Source organism: Bipolaris sorokiniana, assembly GCF_000338995.1.
Source record: "Bipolaris sorokiniana ND90Pr unplaced genomic scaffold COCSAscaffold_17, whole genome shotgun sequence".
Lineage (NCBI taxonomy): Eukaryota > Fungi > Ascomycota > Dothideomycetes > Pleosporales > Pleosporaceae > Bipolaris > Bipolaris sorokiniana.
This window is the reverse complement of record NW_006911911.1, coordinates 692924-714087: the sequence shown is the minus strand read 5'-3', so window position 1 is coordinate 714087 and position 21164 is coordinate 692924. Positions and strand designations below refer to the sequence as shown.

The 21164-nt window shown below is 49.8% G+C and overlaps 9 protein-coding genes across 9 annotated transcripts; 7 read left to right on the top strand and 2 right to left on the bottom strand.

The window, feature by feature from the left end:
* The first annotated feature begins 6 nt into the window (after positions 1-6).
* On the top strand, positions 7-2914 carry COCSADRAFT_41240 (uncharacterized protein). Its single transcript, XM_007706696.1, has 3 exons — positions 7-212; positions 274-1179; positions 1231-2914. Exons 1-3 carry the CDS (start codon positions 154-156, stop codon positions 2801-2803), a joined length of 2538 nt encoding a protein of 845 aa, XP_007704886.1. The 5' UTR covers positions 7-153; the 3' UTR covers positions 2804-2914.
* Positions 2915-3339: 425 nt separating this feature from the next.
* COCSADRAFT_102093 (uncharacterized protein) lies at positions 3340-4367 on the top strand (the record flags this gene model as incomplete). Its single annotated transcript, XM_007706922.1, has 4 exons — positions 3340-3499; positions 3557-3609; positions 3683-3837; positions 3905-4367. The coding sequence occupies 4 exons, from the start codon at positions 3340-3342 to the stop codon at positions 4365-4367; spliced, it is 831 nt and encodes a 276-aa protein (XP_007705112.1).
* Positions 4368-4792: 425 nt separating this feature from the next.
* Positions 4793-6107, top strand: COCSADRAFT_258053 (uncharacterized protein). The gene is made up of 2 exons (XM_007706921.1): positions 4793-5610; positions 5783-6107. The coding sequence occupies exons 1-2, from the start codon at positions 5218-5220 to the stop codon at positions 5987-5989; spliced, it is 600 nt and encodes a 199-aa protein (XP_007705111.1). The 5' UTR covers positions 4793-5217; the 3' UTR covers positions 5990-6107.
* A 2289-nt stretch (positions 6108-8396) lies between these two features.
* COCSADRAFT_258027 (uncharacterized protein) lies at positions 8397-9666 on the top strand. The gene is made up of 3 exons (XM_007706920.1): positions 8397-9148; positions 9209-9437; positions 9496-9666. Exons 1-3 carry the CDS (start codon positions 8806-8808, stop codon positions 9512-9514), a joined length of 591 nt encoding a protein of 196 aa, XP_007705110.1. The 5' UTR covers positions 8397-8805; the 3' UTR covers positions 9515-9666.
* Positions 9667-11904: 2238 nt separating this feature from the next.
* Positions 11905-12756, top strand: COCSADRAFT_175916 (uncharacterized protein; the record flags this gene model as incomplete). Its single annotated transcript, XM_007706919.1, has 4 exons — positions 11905-12000; positions 12047-12124; positions 12257-12339; positions 12390-12756. The coding sequence occupies 4 exons, from the start codon at positions 11905-11907 to the stop codon at positions 12754-12756; spliced, it is 624 nt and encodes a 207-aa protein (XP_007705109.1).
* Positions 12757-12957: 201 nt separating this feature from the next.
* Positions 12958-13811, bottom strand: COCSADRAFT_175915 (uncharacterized protein; the record flags this gene model as incomplete). The annotated part of the gene is made up of 2 exons (XM_007706918.1): positions 12958-13607; positions 13667-13811. 2 exons carry the CDS (start codon positions 13809-13811, stop codon positions 12958-12960), a joined length of 795 nt encoding a protein of 264 aa, XP_007705108.1.
* A 1005-nt stretch (positions 13812-14816) lies between these two features.
* Positions 14817-16985, top strand: COCSADRAFT_164934 (uncharacterized protein; the record flags this gene model as incomplete). Its single annotated transcript, XM_007706917.1, has 9 exons — positions 14817-14903; positions 14979-15122; positions 15173-15220; positions 15408-15730; positions 15941-16179; positions 16305-16506; positions 16567-16709; positions 16788-16847; positions 16903-16985. 9 exons carry the CDS (start codon positions 14817-14819, stop codon positions 16983-16985), a joined length of 1329 nt encoding a protein of 442 aa, XP_007705107.1.
* Positions 16986-17382: 397 nt separating this feature from the next.
* COCSADRAFT_203779 (uncharacterized protein) lies at positions 17383-19311 on the top strand. Its single transcript, XM_007706916.1, has one exon. It carries the CDS (start codon positions 17494-17496, stop codon positions 18847-18849), a length of 1356 nt encoding a protein of 451 aa, XP_007705106.1. The 5' UTR covers positions 17383-17493; the 3' UTR covers positions 18850-19311.
* A 420-nt stretch (positions 19312-19731) lies between these two features.
* On the bottom strand, positions 19732-20807 carry COCSADRAFT_257942 (uncharacterized protein). Its single transcript, XM_007706915.1, has one exon. It carries the CDS (start codon positions 20668-20670, stop codon positions 19846-19848), a length of 825 nt encoding a protein of 274 aa, XP_007705105.1. The 5' UTR covers positions 20671-20807; the 3' UTR covers positions 19732-19845.
* Positions 20808-21164: the final 357 nt, after the last annotated feature.

Here is a 21164-nt window from a genome sequence, read left to right as displayed (position 1 = left end):
TCTTTTGGTGGAGGTGCCAAGGTTCGGTGGGTGACGTCACGCGCCCTCTGTCCCCAGACTCGGTAGAATAGCAGGCAGCAAAGATTACTCGACCCCTCAAACCTCTTTGTAAGCCATCTCTCGCCATGGCCCGGTAACAATTCAATTGCAAAGATGTTACCTCGCTCGGGCTGGCATCATGCTGGCTGCCGTCCATTGCATGGACCAATAAGGTAGATTGAAGAAATTTGATCCTAGCAGGCGATCATTGTGAAAGTACTAACAAACCATCAGGACAGTGTCCCCACGGGTCGTGGCAACATGGGGATCACCAAGGACAGGCTTATACAGGTCGTCATCTAGCTCAACTCAACGACTCACCGGCCTGCAGGCTGGAGAGGACAATACTGGCCATATCAGTGCTGGCCCAAACGAGGGCATCCTCTTCTTTAACAATGTCTTTCCTATCCAGATACGCAAAATACTGGGGCTTCCTATGCCGCGCATCTTCAACCGGTTGGTTAGTCCCACCGTATCCGGTACAGATCCAAAAACTGTTATTGAGAGAGCAAAAGCGAAGCGAAATCTGCAAATTACCGGTACCGAAGTGCTCCCTCGTATGCGAGAAGGTGGGGCATTTGTCAAGTTTACTCATGATGGAAGTGCGTCAACCTCCGAGATCGAAAAGACCTTGCAACAGTACTTAGAAGACGAGCCTGTGAAGCCATGGTGGGGCCCGTGGAATCAAATGCACGCGAAAGCAGTCAAGGGAAGACCTTGGGTGGAAGATCTGATGCGTCTGCCTGCCACTCGTTTACGCGTTGAGTTTGTGTCTGGTGAACCTGGAGCGCCTGCTACTGAAGTAGCTGAGCTGAGCCAAGAGCAACTCTTCCAGTTTTTCAGGCCCTACGGAAAGCTGAGTGACATTGTCATGCAACCTCCAGACTCCAAAGTCCTTCCAAAGTTTGCCTATTTGGACTATACTAGTATAGGCAAAGCTATCATGGCTAGAAATTGCATGCATGGATATCTCGTGTCGGAAGCCGAGGGGGGTGGAAAGAAAGGCACAATCTTGAGGCTCAAGTATGAGCAAAAGATCAAGCCCCGCTATATCAGAGACTGGATTATCAACCATCCGCGTATCGTCATACCTATCGTGGCTGCTCTTATTGCAGGTTTCGTTGCTGTCGTTTTTGATCCGTAAGTCTTCTAACTACTCCGTCCTGCTCCAATCTAACAAAAAACTTAAAGCATTCGGACATTCTTTGTCAAGGCTCACATCACACGAAATTTCCACATACAAGATAATAAGTTATATCAATGGATCAAAGGCTACGCTACAGACATTATCAATAGAGGAAAGAAGCACAACGATGACGATGGTATGGATGCTATATGGGACGACCGAAAGGACAACATCGAGCAGATTCAGACCTGGCTGATGGAGACTGCTGATACCTTCATTATCGTACGAGGCCCCCGTGGCTCTGGCAAGCGTGAGCTAGTGGTAGATCAGGCACTACATGATAAGAAGGTGAAACTCGTCATCGACTGCAAACCTATTCAAGAAGCCCGAGGAGAAAGCGCTACCATCAACGCTGCTGCTTTGTCCGTTGGCTATAGGCCCGTGTTTAGCTGGATGAATAGCATCAGTGGTATGATCGATATGGCTGCACAAGGTGCCACAGGCGTCAAGACCGGCTTTTCCGAAACTCTCGATTCTCAGCTCAGCAAGATTTGGAACACGACGACTTTGGCTCTTAGACAAATCGCTCTGGATACTCGCCACAAGAACGACAAGGACGCGCACCTGCCAGATGACGAATGGCTTGAGGCACACCCAGAACGCCGTCCTGTGGTTGTGATTGACAACTTTCTGCACAAGAGCCAAGAAGGTGGTATCGTTTATGATAAGATTGCAGAATGGGCAGCCCAACTCACCACAACAAACACTGCTCATGTAATCTTCCTGACAAACGATGTTGCGTACAACAAGTCACTGTCCAAAGCTTTGCCCGATCGAATGTTCCGCCAAATCTCGCTCTCAGACTGCAGTCCAGAAGTAGCGAAGCGCTTTGTAGTAACCCACCTTGATGCAGATGTCGACGATGACCCCATGCCAAAGGACGGATCACCTAAGAAAGTACCATCAGAGCATCGCAATGATCTTGGAGAGCTCGACACCTGCATCGGCTTGTTGGGTGGGCGGCTTACTGATCTAGAGTTCTTGTCACGGCGCATTAAGACTGGCGAGACTCCCACTAAAGCAGTGCATGAGATCATTGACCAGTCGGCGTCTGAAATCCTCAAAATGTACATCTTTGGCGCAGAAGACGAGAATGGAAACCGTCACTGGAACGCTGAGCAGGCTTGGTTCCTTATCAAGGAGCTCGCACAAAAGGAGTCTCTACGATACAATGAGATTCTTGTCGACGATATGCTCAAGACGGGTGGCGAGTCTGTTCTTCGGGCTCTCGAACAAGCAGAACTCATCACGATTGATTCTGGCGCAAATGGCAGACCTTCCACCATCGGACCTGGCAAGCCCGTGTATCTTCCGGCATTTAAGCGCTTGACTGAGGACAAGGTGCTCAAGAGCCGCCTAGACTTGGCTATCCTGACGCATCTGACCAAGATTGAGACTGCGACAATCGAAAAGTGCGAGAATGAGTTGCTGCTGCTGAGCCAGCTAAGGAACCAGCCTGCACAAACTGCAGGGAGAGTGACTTACTTATTGGCGAAGCTGATGACTAGCCAGGGCAAGGTGGAGAAATATGAGGTGGAAATGAAGGGACTGAAGAAGGTACTTGGCAGCGAATATTAGTAGTATTGTGGGCACTGAAAAGCATGTGCAAACGTATATAGTGATGCCGCTCTCATCTCTTCATACCGCGATACTACAACCTGTGCTGTTTGTGTGCTGTTCGATGACCCCGGATGTTCACCGTCCACTGATGCGGCGGGCTCTCAAGTGCAACGTAGGGTGGGCGGATACCACGCATGGTGTAGCGGGCTACTATGGTGAAAGCATGTGCATATTTCTGCTGAAGCCGTGCCGAGCTCTGTCGGCCTAGGGACATGGTCACGTTTTACGACTGACATCACCCGGCCAAGGGCTAAGAATGTGACGGCACCGAGGATCGGGCAGAAGGGAGCATTTTCCCGTACAGAAGCTTGGACCTGCCAACAACCGAGCGACGAGCGACCTTGAACTCCACCTCACCCATACTTGCGACTGTCCATTGCCATTGCGCGACTAGCCGTGCTGAATTCTCTCCGGATCGCGCGTCTTCCTCGTCTTCCTCGTCCCCTCCATTTCCCTTCATTCCATCACGACAATTTTCTTCACAACCCGGCGCAATGGCACCCTTAACAGATACCGTGGTCGATGACCTCAAGAGCACCGTCAACCGCCTCGAGAAGCGCATCGCTGAGCTGGAGAACAAGTTGTCTGGCCATGGCGGACAACCGTCATCGCAAGAAAGCATAAGGATGATCCTTATGGGACCACCGGGTGCTGGTGAGAAGATATGCCGAGGATAGTCAAAATGTGGCATGTGGCTTACACAGAGCATAGGCAAGGGCACGCAAGCACCGCGAATCAAGGAGAAGTTCTGCGCATGCCATCTTGTACGTTATGCATCATCTGCTGCTTCGGATTCTGCGCGGCACAAAGAGAGACGGAGGCGCTAACAACATATAGGCCACTGGAGACATGCTGCGCGCGCAGGTCGCAGCGAAGACGGCCCTCGGTCGGGAAGCAAAGAAGATTATGGATGCTGGTGGCCTAGTTAGCGACGAGATCATGATCAACATGATCAAGACGGAGCTCGAGACCAACCAGGAGTGCTCCAAGGGGTAGGTTTTGCCCTGATGTTCGATTGAAGCATATATTGCGAGCGTATACTAAGGCTACCATGAACAGCTTCATTCTCGACGGTTTCCCACGAACAGTCACCCAAGCCGAGAAGCTCGACGGCATGCTTGCCGCAACTCAGAAGCCCCTCCAACACGCAGTTGAACTGCAAATCGACGACGGTCTGCTCGTCTCGCGTATCACCGGCCGCCTTGTTCACCCCGCATCTGGACGTTCCTACCACAAGATCTTCAACCCACCCAAGTCGCCCATGACCGACGACATCACTGGTGAGCCCCTCATTCAGCGCTCCGATGACAATGCGGAAACTCTCAAGAAGCGTCTTGCAACCTACCACGCCCAGACTGCGCCAGTCGTCGCATACTACCAGAAGACGGGTATCTGGAAGCCCATCGACGCAAGCCAAGAGCCCGGGCAGGTATGGAAGAGCTTGCTCAAGGTTTTTGATAACAAAGCCATGATTAGCGGACAGTCAGGCAGCCTGCTCAACAAGATCGGTCTCAAGAACTAGATCTACGCTTGCCTTTTGACTAAGGCTCTGGTGCTGGACTGGGGGGATATGGATCAACGTGGCGTTACGAAGTATGCCTGCATCGGACCATCAAACACGCGCATTCTTGCAATGTCTCGTCATGTTTCGGTGCCACTTATATAAAAGCCTGCACTTTACGCTTTGGAACGAAGAATGCAGATATGTAACGGATGAATTCTTTGTACTTGTACAGATAAGTTGGAGGGGGGCTTGGGGTTTTATCACTTGTATTCCCTGTGTGTTTCCTAGACTGTGGGTTTTGCATCTAGATAGCGACCCTTAGTTGGAAATACTAAAGACATTCATGACGATGAGATTGTGATTCTAGGACCGTTGCCTTGGTCTATCCTTTGGATTTGCTGATATTCCGAGATATCCTACTCACTTGCGCCATTCAAATAACCGAACACGTGCGACTACTCACAGCCATTGGATTGCAGCCAACGTGTTCCTAAACATCTTGGGGAACCAAACCGTGGCAGGACCGGCGTTAGTACCGTCCAAGCCGTCCTAAGCTCCGAGGGAATCCCTCCCTCCAATCCTCCATTCCCCGAAAACTGTCCACCATCCGCCGCGACAACCGTCCTCGACACCCGATGCGCGAACCGCCGTTGTCTGATTTGACCCAAACTCCACTTTGAACAGAACCATAACCCATGGTTCATATATAGCGGCCTCGAACATACCCACACCCACACACGCAGGTGGCTGCACGACCGCATACCAAGGACCAGGGCATTGAAAGACACCATCTGGCTATTAGAAAAAAAGGAGGAGAGCGCAGCACAACGAGAAATACAAACAACACCACAACACGGCGCGGAACATAATGTCGAACCGCTTCAGCCGCCAAGACGCCCGCGACGACCTCTTCTCCTCATACAACCGCAGCGCCTCACCTTCGAAATCCAAAAACAAATCCCGCGCTTCGCCCTACAGCGGCGGCGGCGGTTACGCCTACACTGCGCCTACGTCGCCAAACGGTAGCCCGGGGTTCGGCGCGTACCCCGGCAGCAACGCAAGCGGGCATGGCAATGGGAATTTATATCCTGGGGGTAGCGGTGGTGGATACGGTGTAGGTAGAGGGAACGATGATGCGATGTTTCGGAGTGCGACGCCGAATTCGCGGGGCCAGTATTCGGCGGCTGTGCTGGATGAGTTGGAGAGTCAGAATGACGAGCATGTGGGTGTTTTGACAAGTAAGGTTAGGATGTTGAAGGATGTATGTTTTTTTGCTCCTCCTCTCTCTCCTCTTTTTTTTTAACCCTTCGTTTTCAGCCGCTATACTGCTGGCATATGAATCCTGGGGGATTCTCTTTTCTTTTCTTTTCTTTTCTTTTCTTTTCTTTTCTTTTCTTTTCTTTTCTTTTCTTTTGGCTAATGAATGATAATAGTTGACACATCTCATCGGCGACGAAATCCGCGATTCTACGTCCCTGGCGGAGAAAATGAACGATCAGTTTGAGAATTCGAGATATAAGATTAAGGGTACCATGACGCGTATGCTGCGTATGGCTGAAAAAACGGGGGTTGGATGGAAGGCTTGGGTTGGCTTCTTTGCGGCTGTTATATTGCTGTTTTGGTGGGTGTGGTTGGGTTGAGTGGGATCCTATATGGTGGGGGTTTATGATACGCTTGCAGAGATGTTTTGTGCGGGGCTTTGTATGGATACGCATGGGAATGGGAGATGGGAGAGAGGTCATTAGAGGTGGTTTTGCATTGCATATTGCATGGCGTTTGGGATGGGATGCTGCGTATTAGGGTTAATCAAGACATTGTGTTCCCGGTTTGCATATTGCTTGGTTGTATGCGGTGCTTGTCATAGTCATCTTGTATCTTATCTAGACCGGTCGAATGACATGCGTGGTTGAAATACTCTCGTTTTTACTATCTTTTGTACAATGAGATAATTGTTGGGTTGAATGATATGGAGAAGCACATTGAACACGAAACGGTAGAAAACAGGAGTTATCAACCAGCCATAAACAAGATATATCTCATGGGCTTTCGAGCGATTCGAGTTCTTGTGTACTTCCTCCACAAATAGGAACAAAACCCTTCCCAGAATAATAATTGCTCACTAGAGCGTGGGTCTGAACGACTTATGCACGGGAATCAAACTTCAAAAGCTTACCCTTCGTATTGTCCTGGATACGTTTAGATGAGTTGTCACATAAAGCACTTCTGCGAAACATTTCATCGCTGCCTTTTATGTAGAAATATAACTCCTAGCACTAATGATGGACTTGATCTTTATACTAGATGAACGCTCTCTATAGGAGATGCTAGCTCATACAGACACGCTATATACTCACAAGCTAATTTCGGTACTATATCTTGCCGTAGTAACATAGGAAGTACTACCGAAAGGGGCTTGGTACGCGTTAGTTAGATATGTAATATAGTGGTATTTGCAGAGGTGTTTTTTTCTCTAACTACTTATTTGTCACCTTAGTGTTCATTTCTTGTCAGCACAAAATGAGAAGATCCATGCAGTGTTTCTGCGGCTACGTATTTAGATAATAGAAGTGACCGAGTGATGATGAGAGCTCGATTGTTTGAAATTTAGTGTCCAGTGTGAGATTGATGAGTTTTGCGACATGGGTGAGGGTAGGCGTGCTGATGTGTTTAATGGGGTACTTTGGTAAGTTGGATGATCGTCTCTGCGCAAGAAGAATCAAGCATTTACAAGGAGATAAGGTGTTTGGTTTAGACTAAGATTGATTCAGAATTGCTGGGGCAGAGCTGTAAGTGTCTGCAAAAGCAGATAGTTTCATTTGGAGCTATTGACCTTTCTTCAATGAAAAATGAAGAAATTGTTCGTATCTGTATTTTCAACATGTCCTAGCTGCGATAGATGAAACAGCTCGGGGCTATAGTGCGTTATTTTGGGGTTCTTGCTATATTTTAAGTTGAAATGAACACGACAAGCCAGCTGCTGTGATGACATATCTCGAGTACGGTTTAGCCAAACTCAGTAGTTGGACACACGTAAGTCTTGAGGCGACGAGACCCTGAACTCTCTGTCTTGCTGGCCCCCAAATCGATTTGAACGATGATCGACCATGTCTGGTACGATTTATCAGAGATTTGTGTTCTGTTTCGAGGGTATGCACTTCGTGGCTAGGTCCAAGCGAAGATTTATGTAAAGAATAAGGCGAGAGAAACGCTTCATTGGCTCAAGAAACCAGATATGGGAAACAACAAAAGACTTTATACCCATGAATAATGCTTTTTTTGATATAGCCGGATGACGGATGATGTGGCAGAAGGAAAAAGCCACCCCGCCCGGACCGAGAGAGGGTGGCTTAGGTATTCACTAGCACGTGCTTGCTTCGCAGCGGGGTAGAAACTACCACTTTCTGGGTAGCCCCACATCCAGGATATACGACAGCCATACCGCCATGCAGAGTACTTCTTGTTTGGGACCGCAGCGATCCTTTTTTTGGAACATCGTCTCATCCCTACGGGCCGCAAGGACCATACCCGTCTTGTTGTACTGGATATACGACATCCCAAGATCTCTCTCAACAGACGTCATGAAGAGGGGATGCTCCGTGAGAGCCCTGGTATAGGTATAGTTAGGGCGGAAGCTCGTGTCTGTCAAGTAAGCTGATTCGAAGACCACAGTTATGCTTAAAGTTGGAAGTGAGGGGGCTTAGTTACTATGCGCCTAGGAAAGTCCTTGTCGCATTTGTGATCAACAAGCCCCGTGTTCTCCAACTGACTTGGTCGTAACGACATCTCCAACGAAGATCACACACTATCATTCCCTTGCAAGTCTTTTCGTGGTTAGTTTGCAACTTTACTGAAGTCGGTCAAATCTGTGAATCTTCGGATATCTTGCTATCCCTCGAGTGCGTACTACACAACTGCCAACACCGGATATACACCCGGCCAAGACTTGGGCTCTCAGCACAACACCCAAACTCTACCCGTAAAGGCATCGCCAATCACAAAGTAAGAATTTAGGTAGTTTACTGTCCACACGTACGCCAAGTCCTACACCCTGCGCCACGCGTCGCGTCAGACACGCCCAATGAAAAAGGCCCAAGTGATCTCACTCGCCAAGAACTTTACCAAAACCCAACGATCGTCACAGGCGTAGGAGTCTAGTCACATCGCCAAGATACCCCAAGAGTTTTTACATGGCTGACGAAGTCCGAGGGCACAACCCGTGTGATGGCAAGTACGAAGACGTTTTGGTCACGGTGCTCTCGGATGACTACGCAACGGACGTGGCTGACGTCTAACCTTGTGCTCTCCGCCAAAAAAACAAGGCATGATGAAGACGATCGTATACATATAAGTATACCGTACCCAAAGTGAGAAAACGCCAGAACAACAACAGCATCTCCACACCCATTACAATCTCTTCGCTTACCACTCCGGCCTCGACTATCTACTACCTACCAGCATGATTTTCTCACACATCATTTCGCTCGTACTGCGAGTTTCACAGTTCGTGTTTGCGGCCATCGTTCTTGGCCTGACAGCCTACTTTGTCTACAAGATTGAAAACCCAGATCGTGGGCCCCGTGGCCGTCGTGACCGTCGTGACCGTTGGGATGACGATGACCGTTGGGACAACGACCGTTGGCGTGACCGTTGGGATGCTACCCGCTGGAGGGACGATGATGACCGGGACCCTCTTGGTCGACTGATTTTTGCTCTTGTCTGGTCGTCTCTTTCTATCATCTTCGCTGTTATCTGGGCTATTCCCACGACGTTTGCTATGAAGGGATTTATTTCAGACTTCAGTAAGTTGATCTTATCCCCTTTTGGTACATCTCAGTGGTATGCTAATGGCAATGTTTTAGTCTTCACAGCAGGTTGGGCTGCCGTCTTCGGACTACTCGTCGACTGGTTCAACGACGCCAACTGCGGTAGCCCATGGGCATGGGGCGGTCTGTCACTGAGGCGCGGTGATACCTGCGGCCAATGGCGTGCTGCCCAGGCCTTCTCTTTCTTGTCCTTGATCGTCTGGTTTGCAACTGGCATCCTCGGCATTATTATGGTGCTCCGCCTGAGACGCCGCGCGGCAGCAGCGTAAGTTCTTTTATTTACAGCCCGACAACACAAATCGCAAATACTAACGTCATCCTAGTAAAAACTCCCGCGTTTAATCGGTCCATTGGACTGCCACTGGTAGTCTATGGCGGTGTTTACACTACACTAATACGGTGTAGATGTTTACCAAAGGGCCGAATGAGGATGGAAGACAGCGCACCATCCTTGTTCAGGATGCTGTCGCTCAACCTTGCTTCAGAGAATGATCCTCTACGTACGTGTCGATATGAAAACGGCACTATCCATCTACTGTTCAGCGAGGCGTTTTATCGGGTTTCATGTTGAGTTTGTTATGAGTAATCGGTGTAGCTGTTCTACGAGTATGACATATGCAACCGAAATGATATCTTATTCTTGAACTATTGAATGCTTGCTGTGAGGATGCGCACTCGATTTATATCGTGTTTGTATTGCAGTTTCTGTCCAATATCTGTATCAATGATTAGTGAGGTACATGTTGGTACCAAACATACCAGTCTTTCCAAACGAGTGATTAGACTCTGAATAATACTATAGCCCTGTTGCGACAACGTATGTACCAAATCTGTTCTGGTGATCGTTCCTTTTTGTCTGTTTCGTTGGCGCAGGTGGTGTTAATGTCCACCACGAAAATAGACTAAATCCGCATCGAGGTCCTGAAATTACTCCATATCGCATATGCACACCAGATATTTTATACGCAACCAACATATCATTGCACGAATGGACCTTGGAGATACTGACTCAGTGTAATTGCACTTAGCGGCCTCGCTCAGCGTAGTAAGCAGCTTACACATCAGTCAAACCACAACTTTGCCTAGTTACATAACTGTCACATAAGCAAAAAGCACCAAATTGCTTATTCAGGTATTATGAGAAACCTTTCTCAGTTAGCTAACGGAGATAGCGTTGTTTATCCCCTTGACCGCATCATCAGTAGTGGCTCTCCACTATATGCAGAATATGAAAAGGAGCAAACCTTCGCTTTTACGATCAAGTCTACAACTGGAATGGAATCAAGCAAAATGACCGACGTTGAAGCTTCTCGAGTGCATATCGGGATGCGTCAAAGGAAAAAATCGCGAAAGAATCTGGCTATAGCTTCGAGGCCGTTTGCTGGGAGAATTGGCGGCAACCAAGAGTTTACAGTACCAGCAGATGACGCTTCTGCGAACCTACTTCCGGATGCAGCAGCAGTGTTTTCATGGCGCCAGTCGTTTTCTCCACGCGCATTTGCTGACATAGAGCTATGGAAACAATCATTCATCGAAGGTGTAGGAACATGTCTGCAAACCTACCTCTCCGGCCTCGCTTCCGTTGGTCTCGGTTCCCTCGTTACAGCAACGGCGTTGGGACCCGTTGCGCCAGCTGCGTTTGGGAGCATTGTGACTGGGACACTGATTGCGCTGTTTATTTTTGGGGCTGGGCCGGTATCCGGAGCGCATTTCAACCCGACAATTTCCATGGCGACTTTCACGGCGGGGCTGTCTATCTTTCCTAGGACGTTGCTGTATATTGTTTTTCAGAGTGCTGGGGCCGTGGTGGCTGGCACTCTGGTCCGAGCGAGCTTGGGGATGAGGCCGCATGATATTCCGCCTATACCGGGATGTTATATTGACACTGATCTGGTCACACCGGGCGAAGCGTAAGTTTGGAAGTTGTGATTTTCTTTGCGATTGTTGACTTTACAGATATGTTTTGGAGACTATGACGTCCTTTGGGCTGATATTTGTTGCCTTTGGAGTGGGCCTTGATCCTAGGCAGAGAGAAGTCTTTGGGCCAGCTTTGTCGCCAATTCTAGTATGTACCTTTAACATTTATTTATGGCGCGTTACCGCAAAGCTAAAAGTACTAAAAGGTTGGTCTGACACAAACTGTGTGTACATTTGTCTCCTCGATAGTACGGCCTGGATACAGCGGAGCTTGTAGGTTTACTCTGTTGATATGTGAGAAGTCCAGGTTAGCTTATAGTCATCAGCATGCAATCCAGCGCGGTGCTTTGGTCTTATGGTTGCAACGAGTAGGTATTCTCAGTTCTTCCTGCTATCACTTCTAGCTCACAATTCTTTAGATCGCTTCGATTATCACTACATTCATTGGGTAGGACCGATGACGACAGCGATGATGAATGGGATGTTGTATTGGGCGATTCCGATATACAAGTCTAAGGAGTAGACAAGGGGGTCTACCATGGCAACGTCAAGAGCTTATTTGCAACGCGGAACCGCAACTTCAAGGATGGTAGAAATTAGAAGAAAAAACTATATAGTATCAATTGAAGCGACAACCGTGAACTATGCGTATCTTGGCGGCGCCTGTGTGGGTCTGGTCGCATCGCTCCTTCCACCGGCAGTGGTTGGCGCTAAAGTAGACTAGCGCCTCGCTTGCAACCCACGCTCCTGCTCTGAAAATCGGAAGTCGACATCACGAACTTTCAACGACTCCGACCAGACATCAAGCCGTCAAAATGTCCGCCAACTCGCTGAACAAGATCGCGCCCAACAGCCCTTCCAGGCAGAACCCTTCTGAGATCGAGACCAGCATCGCTAGCGCAAGTGACCCTGCTCAATTGTGCGCACCGGCGGCAGCATTGCTAACACATGCGACAGGCGTTGACTGACCTCGAGAACAATGTCCCTGACCTGAAGGCTTCTCTGCGCCCTCTGCAGTTTGTCTCTGCTCGCGAGGTATGATAGACCCGAATCCGTCGACGATGCGCTCTCGAGCGTCGCCAGCACACGCACCTACACCCATACCCTACAATCTGAAGAGGCGGTGGGCACTGGGCAGCAACAATACGCTGACACCAGGATTCTTAGATCGAGGTTGGCCACGGACGCAAGGCTATTGTCATCTTCGTCCCGGTTCCCCTTCTCTCCAACTGGCACAAGGCCCAGCAGCGGTATGCTTTTCACGACAAGCCCTACCAAGACTTGCATTGACAATATCCAGCCTCACCCGTGAGCTCGAGAAGAAGTTCTCCGACCGCCACGTCCTGATCGTTGCTTCCCGCCGCATTCTCCCCCGCCCCAAGCGTTCCAACCGCTCCCGCACCTCTCAGACCCAGAAGCGTCCCCAGTCACGAACTCTCACTGCTGTCCACGACGCCATCCTGACCGATCTTGTCTACCCCGTCGAGATTGTTGGCAAGCGTCTCCGTACCCGCGAGGACGGCAGCAAGATCCTCAAGGTTGTTCTCGATGAGAAGGAGCGTGGTGGTGTCGACTACAGGCTCGATACCTACAGCGAGGTCTACAAGCGCCTCACTGGCAAGGGTGTCAACTTCGAGTTCCCTCAGAGCCAGCAGACCGATTACTAAGTGTAGACGGGTTGTTGGGTAAGGTCTCGTTATATCTACATGGTTCAGGAGTACGGCAGGGCTTCGGATATGCATCATGTACCGGCATCAAAAAGGAATGTGAATGAGATGACATGAGCCTGTAATGGGCGCCTCTTCAAGATACCACTGCAATTGATTTTCATTAGTGTGATGGCTGTGCTTTGGCAATGACTAGTGTTTCTAAGACCGGTCAAGCTCCGGGTAATGCCTGAAGATCCCCATGCTAAACGGCAGCCTTCTCTCACTCTCTAGGTACTCCTTCACACCCTTGGTCTGCGCCACGCTTTCGTAAAAGGAACCAAGCAGTAACGGGTAATCCTTCTCTCTAGCTTTGAGCTCATTGGGGTAGGCAAACTTGAGGCCGCTCAGGACGTGCCAGAGGGTGGTGTCGGCATAGGTTAGTTTGTTGCCAACGAGGAACTTGACTTGTCCTTGGGCTTCATTGGCTTTCAAAACGCGCTCGAAGAAAGAGAAGAATTTTGGAATGCGGTTCTCGCGGAAGTCTGTGGCCTTTTTGAGGGCCTCGTCCTTTTGGTCCTCATAGTACTGGGCCACAGCCACGGGGTGGTGGGTGTCGTGAGTTTCGTTGTTGAGATCCAGGGCGGTGAGGGTGTGGGATAAGACAGTCATCTTGTCCACCTCATCTTCGCCAGCGAGGCCCAGCTTGTCGCCGAGATATGAGAGGATGGCTGGGGTCTGGTAGATGAGCAGAGGCGCACCATCCTTGCCTTCGCCAGGCACCTTGAGCGCAGGTGGGGCGAAGACGGGCGGGTTGCCATCTCCGCCTAGGTCGTCTTTCGAGATCAAAGAAGCGACGACTTTCGCGCCCGCTGTTTCGGAAGAAATAGTTAGCCTGGCCTGTATATGAAGTGTTGGAGAGTATGCGTACGTCCATCAGGCTCATTGGCGGGGTCCTTGTAAGAGACACCTGCTGCCTCAAAGGCCAGTCGGATGAACTCGCCGCGTCCAGGAATACCTGGCCAGTACAGTAGTTCATAGGGCGGGTGAGTACGTGCTTTCTTGGTTGTCGCCATTCTGGATGTGCAGCGGCGAAGAGTAATGAAAGTCTGAAGATGATACTTCGGAAGCTGTAAGAAGCTATGCACGGGGTGGAGAAGCCGAGGATAGACGTGTAGCATTCAGTTGCTCATGCGATGAGCGTGCAACAGCTCGATTCGAGGTATACTTATACGTATTACAGGCAGCAGCACATTGCCCCATGTGCTCTCATTGCATGCAAGTCTGGTGGCTCCTGGTGGCTCCTGGTGAGCTTCATGATAGGTTGCTGGCGTCATTGCGGGGAACGTTGGTGAGTGAGGACGTGGGACGTTGCCGATTAGGCACATAGGAAAGCGAACAATGCGACGGCATGCTCCGTTCCAGAATTGAACACCATTTGTACACGTGCAAACATGTTGGAATTACAGGCCACGGCCAACACACTCTATGCCATGAATAGCAACACGAGCGGTTAGCAATTCATGCAGCCAGTTCCTTGCTGCGGCCTCACCCTCTTGTTTGGTAGATAGCAAAAACCCCAATCAGCCCATGACAGTTTTACCAGCACTCAAGAACAATGGCTGTGACGGGGCAACTCGAGGGACAGTAGACCACCATGACCGTTTCTGCTGACACTCACGGTATGTGTTCGACGATAAGCATCCAAGTACGCTCGCCTACACCTCTGCTCACGGCCCACTGCAGCCGCCCTTGTGCGTGAAAATGACTGCGCCATGCTGAGTGGTACGTTACACCACACCTGGGGAATAGATGGGCGCTTACGTTCACCCACAAACATCAGCATTGCATCCGTCTGGTATTCAGAGTGTTTGTTATCCAGCGCCTTGTTCCTGAGCAACTGATTGTCAGTCCGACGCAGCACGAGCAAGCAAAGCGAGGCTCCGTTTGTCAAGGGGGGGCTGACTGAACGCCCTAGTCCCCCTTCCGTTACTGCAACCCACCCCCAAGGCACACCTGAACAGTGCTGCCTCTCCATTCTGAACTACTATTGACCACGACAATCCTAGGTGCGCGCCAGAATGTTTGAACCAAACCATTACGGTAGCTTCAAGGAGCAGATGCAGAGGTTCCGCGCGTCGGACGAAGCGAGAGAGCAGTTTGTTAGCGTATGTCGCGCCATCGCCCCGGCCCCGTGTCCACGTCCCTACCCCTACCCTTCCTTACTAAGAGCTGGGAAACAGGAGCTTGTAGCCAAATACGAGGCTTTGTCCGATCAATATTCCGAATTGAAGAGTGACTACTTGAGTGAAAGAGATAACCGAAGAAACTATCAAAAAACGCTTGAAGAGAAATTGGCCTTGGTGGCCGACTGCGAACGTCAGCTGGTAGGTTGCAATATCAGCCTTGCATAGTTGCCTTCTCATGTTCCAAACAGGATGCGGGTTCCTTTGTATTGGCACTTATTGATGGAGACGGGGCTATTGTAAGTAATTCCTATCATTTGCTTTGTTATTGCACTTGCTTTGAGTCGACTAAATGCCTGGGGTCTGCCTACACTTCGTTCCTTGCCCATAGCGGCAGTCATTCACAGACCATCTACTTACGCTAGCGCCGGTTGTTGCTCTACTGGTTTCTACTTGTTGAACCAGCTGCTGAAACTCTTCATATAGTTTCAAAATGCACTACTCCAAGCTGCTGATGGTGATGGCGGCTCCGAAGCCGCCTCTCGCTTGTATCATGCGATTTGCGATCACATTGCCTCGCTATACAACAACTCAAGCAACTGGGCTGTTGTGGTCAAGATTTATCTAAGTCTCGATAAACTCGCAATCAAGTTGGCCACGGTCGGTCTTTTACGTTCTCCCTCGGATTTACGAAGTTTTGTCCAGCACTTCAATGTAAATCAGCCTTTGTTTAATATCGTCGACGTTGGTCACGGCAAGGAAAGAGCCGACCACAAGATTAAGGGTATCATTGGTCATACTCCTGCTACGTGCCGCACACGCTGACTGGTCGTAACAGAAACGCTTCGCGTCTTTATTGACAATCCTACCTGTCGGCACATCATCTTCGGTGGCTGTCACGACGCAGGCTATCTTTTAAACTTCTAGCCTTTCAAGCACAACTTGCTCAAAGCTAGCCGCATTACCCTTCTCGAGACTACACCTGCATACGCAGGGTTCAACACACTGACCAACTTTAGACGCACTCGCTTCGATAACGTCTTTAGAGCGGAGCAATTGCCTGAAAATCCGCGGGGCATCAATAGTGTTAGTCAGGCACCGTCACAGCCTCCAGCACAGCCCGTTGTTCGTCCAATTACTATCAACCCCAGTAATTCGCCTTCTGTTACTTCAAGAACATCTGTGGCTTCACCTGTTCCTAGCGTAGCCTCAACATCGATTGTGGAGCCTAACGATTCAAATGGAGAACCATCTTGGGGTAAGTAAATTCATGACAATATGTTGCATACGCTTCGCATTCCATCCTTGAGTTATTCAAAGCACGCAAGCATCACGCGGTACTCTTATGAGAGAAGAACGACAGTGCTGACATATATTTCATAGCCACTGTGGGCAAGACTGATGCTCCCTCAAGGGGCAGTGTCTCGATCGCGCCTAATACTAAGAAGAACACTAAGAAGAAATATGCTTATTACAACAAAGCGGAGCAAAGATTGGACGAGGCGCTTCCTCCAAAAGATGCCGCTGCCATCGTTTCGCTCGATGCGCGTATGAAGAAGCTGCGCAAGAATTTGTGTAACAACTGGTATGTACTAGACGCGATATGATACGCCGGCCACATGTGTAATGCTAACACAATGCACAGGCATCTCCATGGGAAGTGTGAAAATGGAAAGTTTTGCCATTTCCAGCACGAAACAAAGTTACCGGCGGCTGAGTTGAATGTTTTGCGTCATAAAGCACGTACCTTGCCTTGCAAGAACAGATATTGCGAAGACATTGACTGTTGTAAGTATTGCGCCAGTAGCAAGCGGCTTCAATAGCCTCTCAGCCGTCTTTTCAATTATGCTAAGAATGTTGTCCTAGATCTGGGACACCAGTGTCCTCAGGAACGCGAAACAGGGTACTGCTCGTTTGGAGACAAATGTGAGTAGATATCTTAACCAGATACTATGAGGTAACACTAAGTGCCCATCTATAGGTCACTTCCGCTTCACGCACGGTATGGACAAGGTCAAATATGTTAGAGTTGACAGAGAGGGCAATGAAGACTACGCTCCTTAGCTTCTGCAACTAATCCTGGCTAAGATTGTTTGGTTGTCTCGAGACTTCAGAATGGGTCATCAGAGTGAGCTAGATTAATGTGTGAATGATATTGGACAAGTCGCATTCTCGAACCTCGCACCTCTGCCATTTACTTTCTTCACTAAAAAATAGTATGGACGTTGAGCAGTCGTAAACTGCAACCACAGGCCAATCTCGGCTTCTGCTCCGCCCCACTGGTCACTCGAAAACATTTTTACTTCCCCACACTCCACACAATGCACAGTGTAAGACCGGACCGAACCAATAACTGTAAATCATTTATCTCCGCATCGGAGTGAATGGCAGCCCGTGTTACGCTGCACTAAGAATTCAGCCGCGGCACCTAACGTCGGCAGTAAAAAGCTCGTAACTGGCAAGCTCCGCACACGGCGGGAGTCATTCAAACATAACCCATTGCTGACCTCTTTGACCTTGACACCATTTTTACTCATTCTTTATACATACTTTGTGAAATCATTTTGATACCATGCCGTTTCTGCACTCAGAGACGCAGCCGAAAATCCTCATTGCAGGTGCCGGTATCGGCGGTCTAACAACAGCGTTAGCGCTCCATTCCGCCGGCTTCAACAACATTCAGATCTTTGAAGCGTCATCGACCCTCACAACACTAGGTGTCGGAATCAATGTGCAGCCTTCTGCTGTCTTGATACTGCGCAATCTAGGTCTCCTAGAGGCCTTGGAGAAAACAGGCATCAAAACACAAGAGCTGAACTTTTACAACCGACATGGAGACTCTATCCTTAGCGAGCCCAGAGGCCGTAACGCAGGGTACATGGTCCCGCAGTTCTCGATTCATCGCGGAGAATTTCAGATGTTACTTCTGAGTGCGGTGAAAGAGCGCCTTGGCGAGGATGTGCTCTATCTCAATCATGCCTTTACGGCTTTTGATCAGAACAATGACAGTATCACAGCGCAATTTTCGCGCAGAAGAGACGGAGAACCAGCAGACATGTCGAGTGTAACTGGCGACGTTTTGATCGCTGCAGATGGTATCAACTCGACAGCTCGAAAGATACTTTACCCCAATGAGGGACCACCCCGGTTCTCCGGGCGCATGCTATGGCGTGGATGTATCGAGCGCGACCAGTACCTAACGGGCGCGAGCATGGTTTGGGCAGGCCATGCTGACCAAAAGTTCATTGCGTATCCCATCAGTCAAAGGTCCGCCGACAAGGGCAAGAGTATGGTCAACTGGATTGCGGAGCTCAGAATACGCGCCAAGGACGATGTGGATCTGACGCCGCCCAAGACAGATTGGACCAAAGCCGTGAAAAAAGATATCTTCGCAGGACCTTTTGAATCATGGAGATGTGGAGGCCTAGAGATGAAAGACCTCATCGACAATACGGAGAAGGTATTTGAGTTTCCCATGTCAGACCGCGATCCAGTCGAGGCATGGTCTTTTGGCCGCCTCACACTTCTCGGCGACGCAGCACATGCCATGTACCCCATTGGCTCCAACGGCGCGTCCCAAGCCATCATAGACGCCGAGACGCTCGCCAAACACCTTTCCTCCAGCACCTCAAATATTCAGGGTGCGCTCAAGGCTTACGAGCTTGAACGACTCCCACCAACATCTAAGATTGTCATGGCGAATCGCGCCAATGGTCCAGATCACGTGCTGCAGTTAGCAGAGGAAAGGGCCCCAGATGGTTTCAAGAATGTATACGATGTTATTCCCAAAGATGAACTTGAGGAAATTGGCAGAGTATACAAAAAGGTTGCAGGATTTGAAATGGAGAGTGTGAATGAGAAGGCGAAGGAGACAGAGGGCATTGATGTACAGAAGGGCCTGAAGAGCCCGCAAGAATGGATAGCATAGTGGTGCTTCTGGAAAAAAAATGGGCGGGGTATAACGACTAACTTGACATAATTATGCACATGAATACAAATATAGATTCGGCCTAAATCGATAGGGCGATCATTTCGCTGCTGCGCAGGCCTGTTGTGATATGGGGTTGAAACTAGTATGAATTGGTTTAAACAAAAATACGGGGCATCGTTCTAAGCACACACTTCCTATTTACACAACCAGACTTGCATCAATCAAACATGGAAAGAGATACAGAGTACTGGTAACAAAAAGCGACACGTCATCGCATTTCGGTCATACCAAGGCGCCAACACCCTTGACCATGGCAGTGCACCAAGGACACCTCCCTCACCGACCTCGCCCAAGAACCAATCCCACCAGTATCATGCGCATCACCTTCTCAGCACCATCCTTGACCAAAGCCTCCGTCTGCACAATTGCTTCATCCAGCGACAAGGGACCTCTAAGGATACTTGTGAATGCTTTGATGCCAGCACCGTAGCAGCCGTCTGCCCCTTCTCCAATTGTGCCAGCCAATGCGACCACTTGCGCACCGTTCCGCCTTGCACGGCGGGCGATCTCTGTCGTCATCTATTGATGTTAGCCAGTTTCCAAAACCACAAGAATGAAGTCGACCAACCTTCCCATTTGGTGACTGGAAGTCCAGGCTTCCCTCGGCGGTAATAACAAAGTCCCATTGCTGATCCAGAACACAATCAATTTCAAAATACTCGTTGATAGCCTCGCCACGCGCTCGAAGCTGAGCGCCAAGCAGCATCAAGGCTGCTCCAAGGCCGCCGCTGGCACCACTCCCTGGGCTATGGGAAATGTCTTTTCCTAGTTTTGTATGAGCCACTCGGGCTAATCGTTCGAGTGCTGCTGCCAGCAAGTCGACTTGAGCAGGTGTAGCGCCCTTTTGCGGTCCGTAAACTCGCGCAACCCCTTTGGGGCCGCAAAGCACGTTTTTGATATTGCACACAGCCTCTATTTGAACCTTCTCGGCTATTACGGAATTAATTGTCTATCCGTGTTCAGGGGTTGGAGTATGTACTTACGGGAATCTTCACGCAAACGAGGATGGATACTGCGCCAGTCCAGGCTGGCTAGACGAGACAGGGACCGACCACCACCTGCCATGGGCAAGTCATCGCCGTCTACGTCTATAAGACGGACACCAAGCGCCTGGAGCATGCCAGCTCCACCATCAGATGTGCCCGAGTCTCCACACCCAATGATGATTTTGGTGCATCCTGCATCAAGTGCTAATTTCATCAATTGTCCGACACCAAAGGTGGTAGTTACGGTCGGGTCGCGCAAATGCTTGGGGACAAGACGGAGGCCTGCTGCAGCGGCCATGTCTAATACGGCCGTCTCCTTATTGGCACCGATGAAGCCGATGTGAGATTCGACAGATTCTCCGACAGGACCCAAGACTGTCTCCTCAATGATGCTTCCGTTGTGAGTCGCCACTAGTGCCTTTGCAAAGCCTTCTCCGCCATCGTGCAGAGGCAGCTTGCGCAGTATGACGGAGCCCTTGTCCAAGACCTTGGTGATGCCTGCTTCGATAGCATCAGCAACCTGCTCTGGACCCAAACTTTCCTTGAAACCCGACGGGGCTACCAGGACACGGAGTGGATGCCCTTTCAAGATCTCTGAAGTGGGAGTCTGTGACACGGCTGAGGCGGGGTGCACCAGTTCGTCCACTTGCTCCGGCGGTAAGTTGAACGTCTTGAGCGAACGGAGCGGCGGCATTTGAGATAGACGCCTTGTAATTGCTGGTGGGCCAACAGGAGCGAAGGGCTCCATGGATAGAGGAGGACTCATAATCATTTTTTGAGTAGTAGTGGAGTAGAACTTGAGTAACTGGGGTATCGCTAACAGAAAAGGGTATCGTGGAAGTGTTAGTTGTGAAACGAAAGTTGAGGTGCGTGGATATAGAGCGAGTGAATTGAGTATCTGTTGCTGGATATCATCTCATCGTCAGGCATACGGCTTACTTATAGCCTTTGTCTCAAGTCTTGCTCGTCTGAAGTTGCAACTTCTCATATCACAAGATGCAGGCCACAGGCTGGTCCTATTCCTGGTGCACCACACCACGCGAATAACGCCTAAGGAATTTGGTTCAAGCCTCAAGACCAGCACAGCAGCGCCACCTCAACCAAGGCGCAAATTAGTCCGATCTAAGAAGCCGCAATCTTGTCCTGCAGCTTCATGGCAAGTAGCACAGCCAGGCATGACGACTACAACATAGCCCTTTGACCAAGATCATAAGACTACCGTACGGTGATGCTTTGACCTCTCAGCGGTAGTCTTGTCCTCTATCT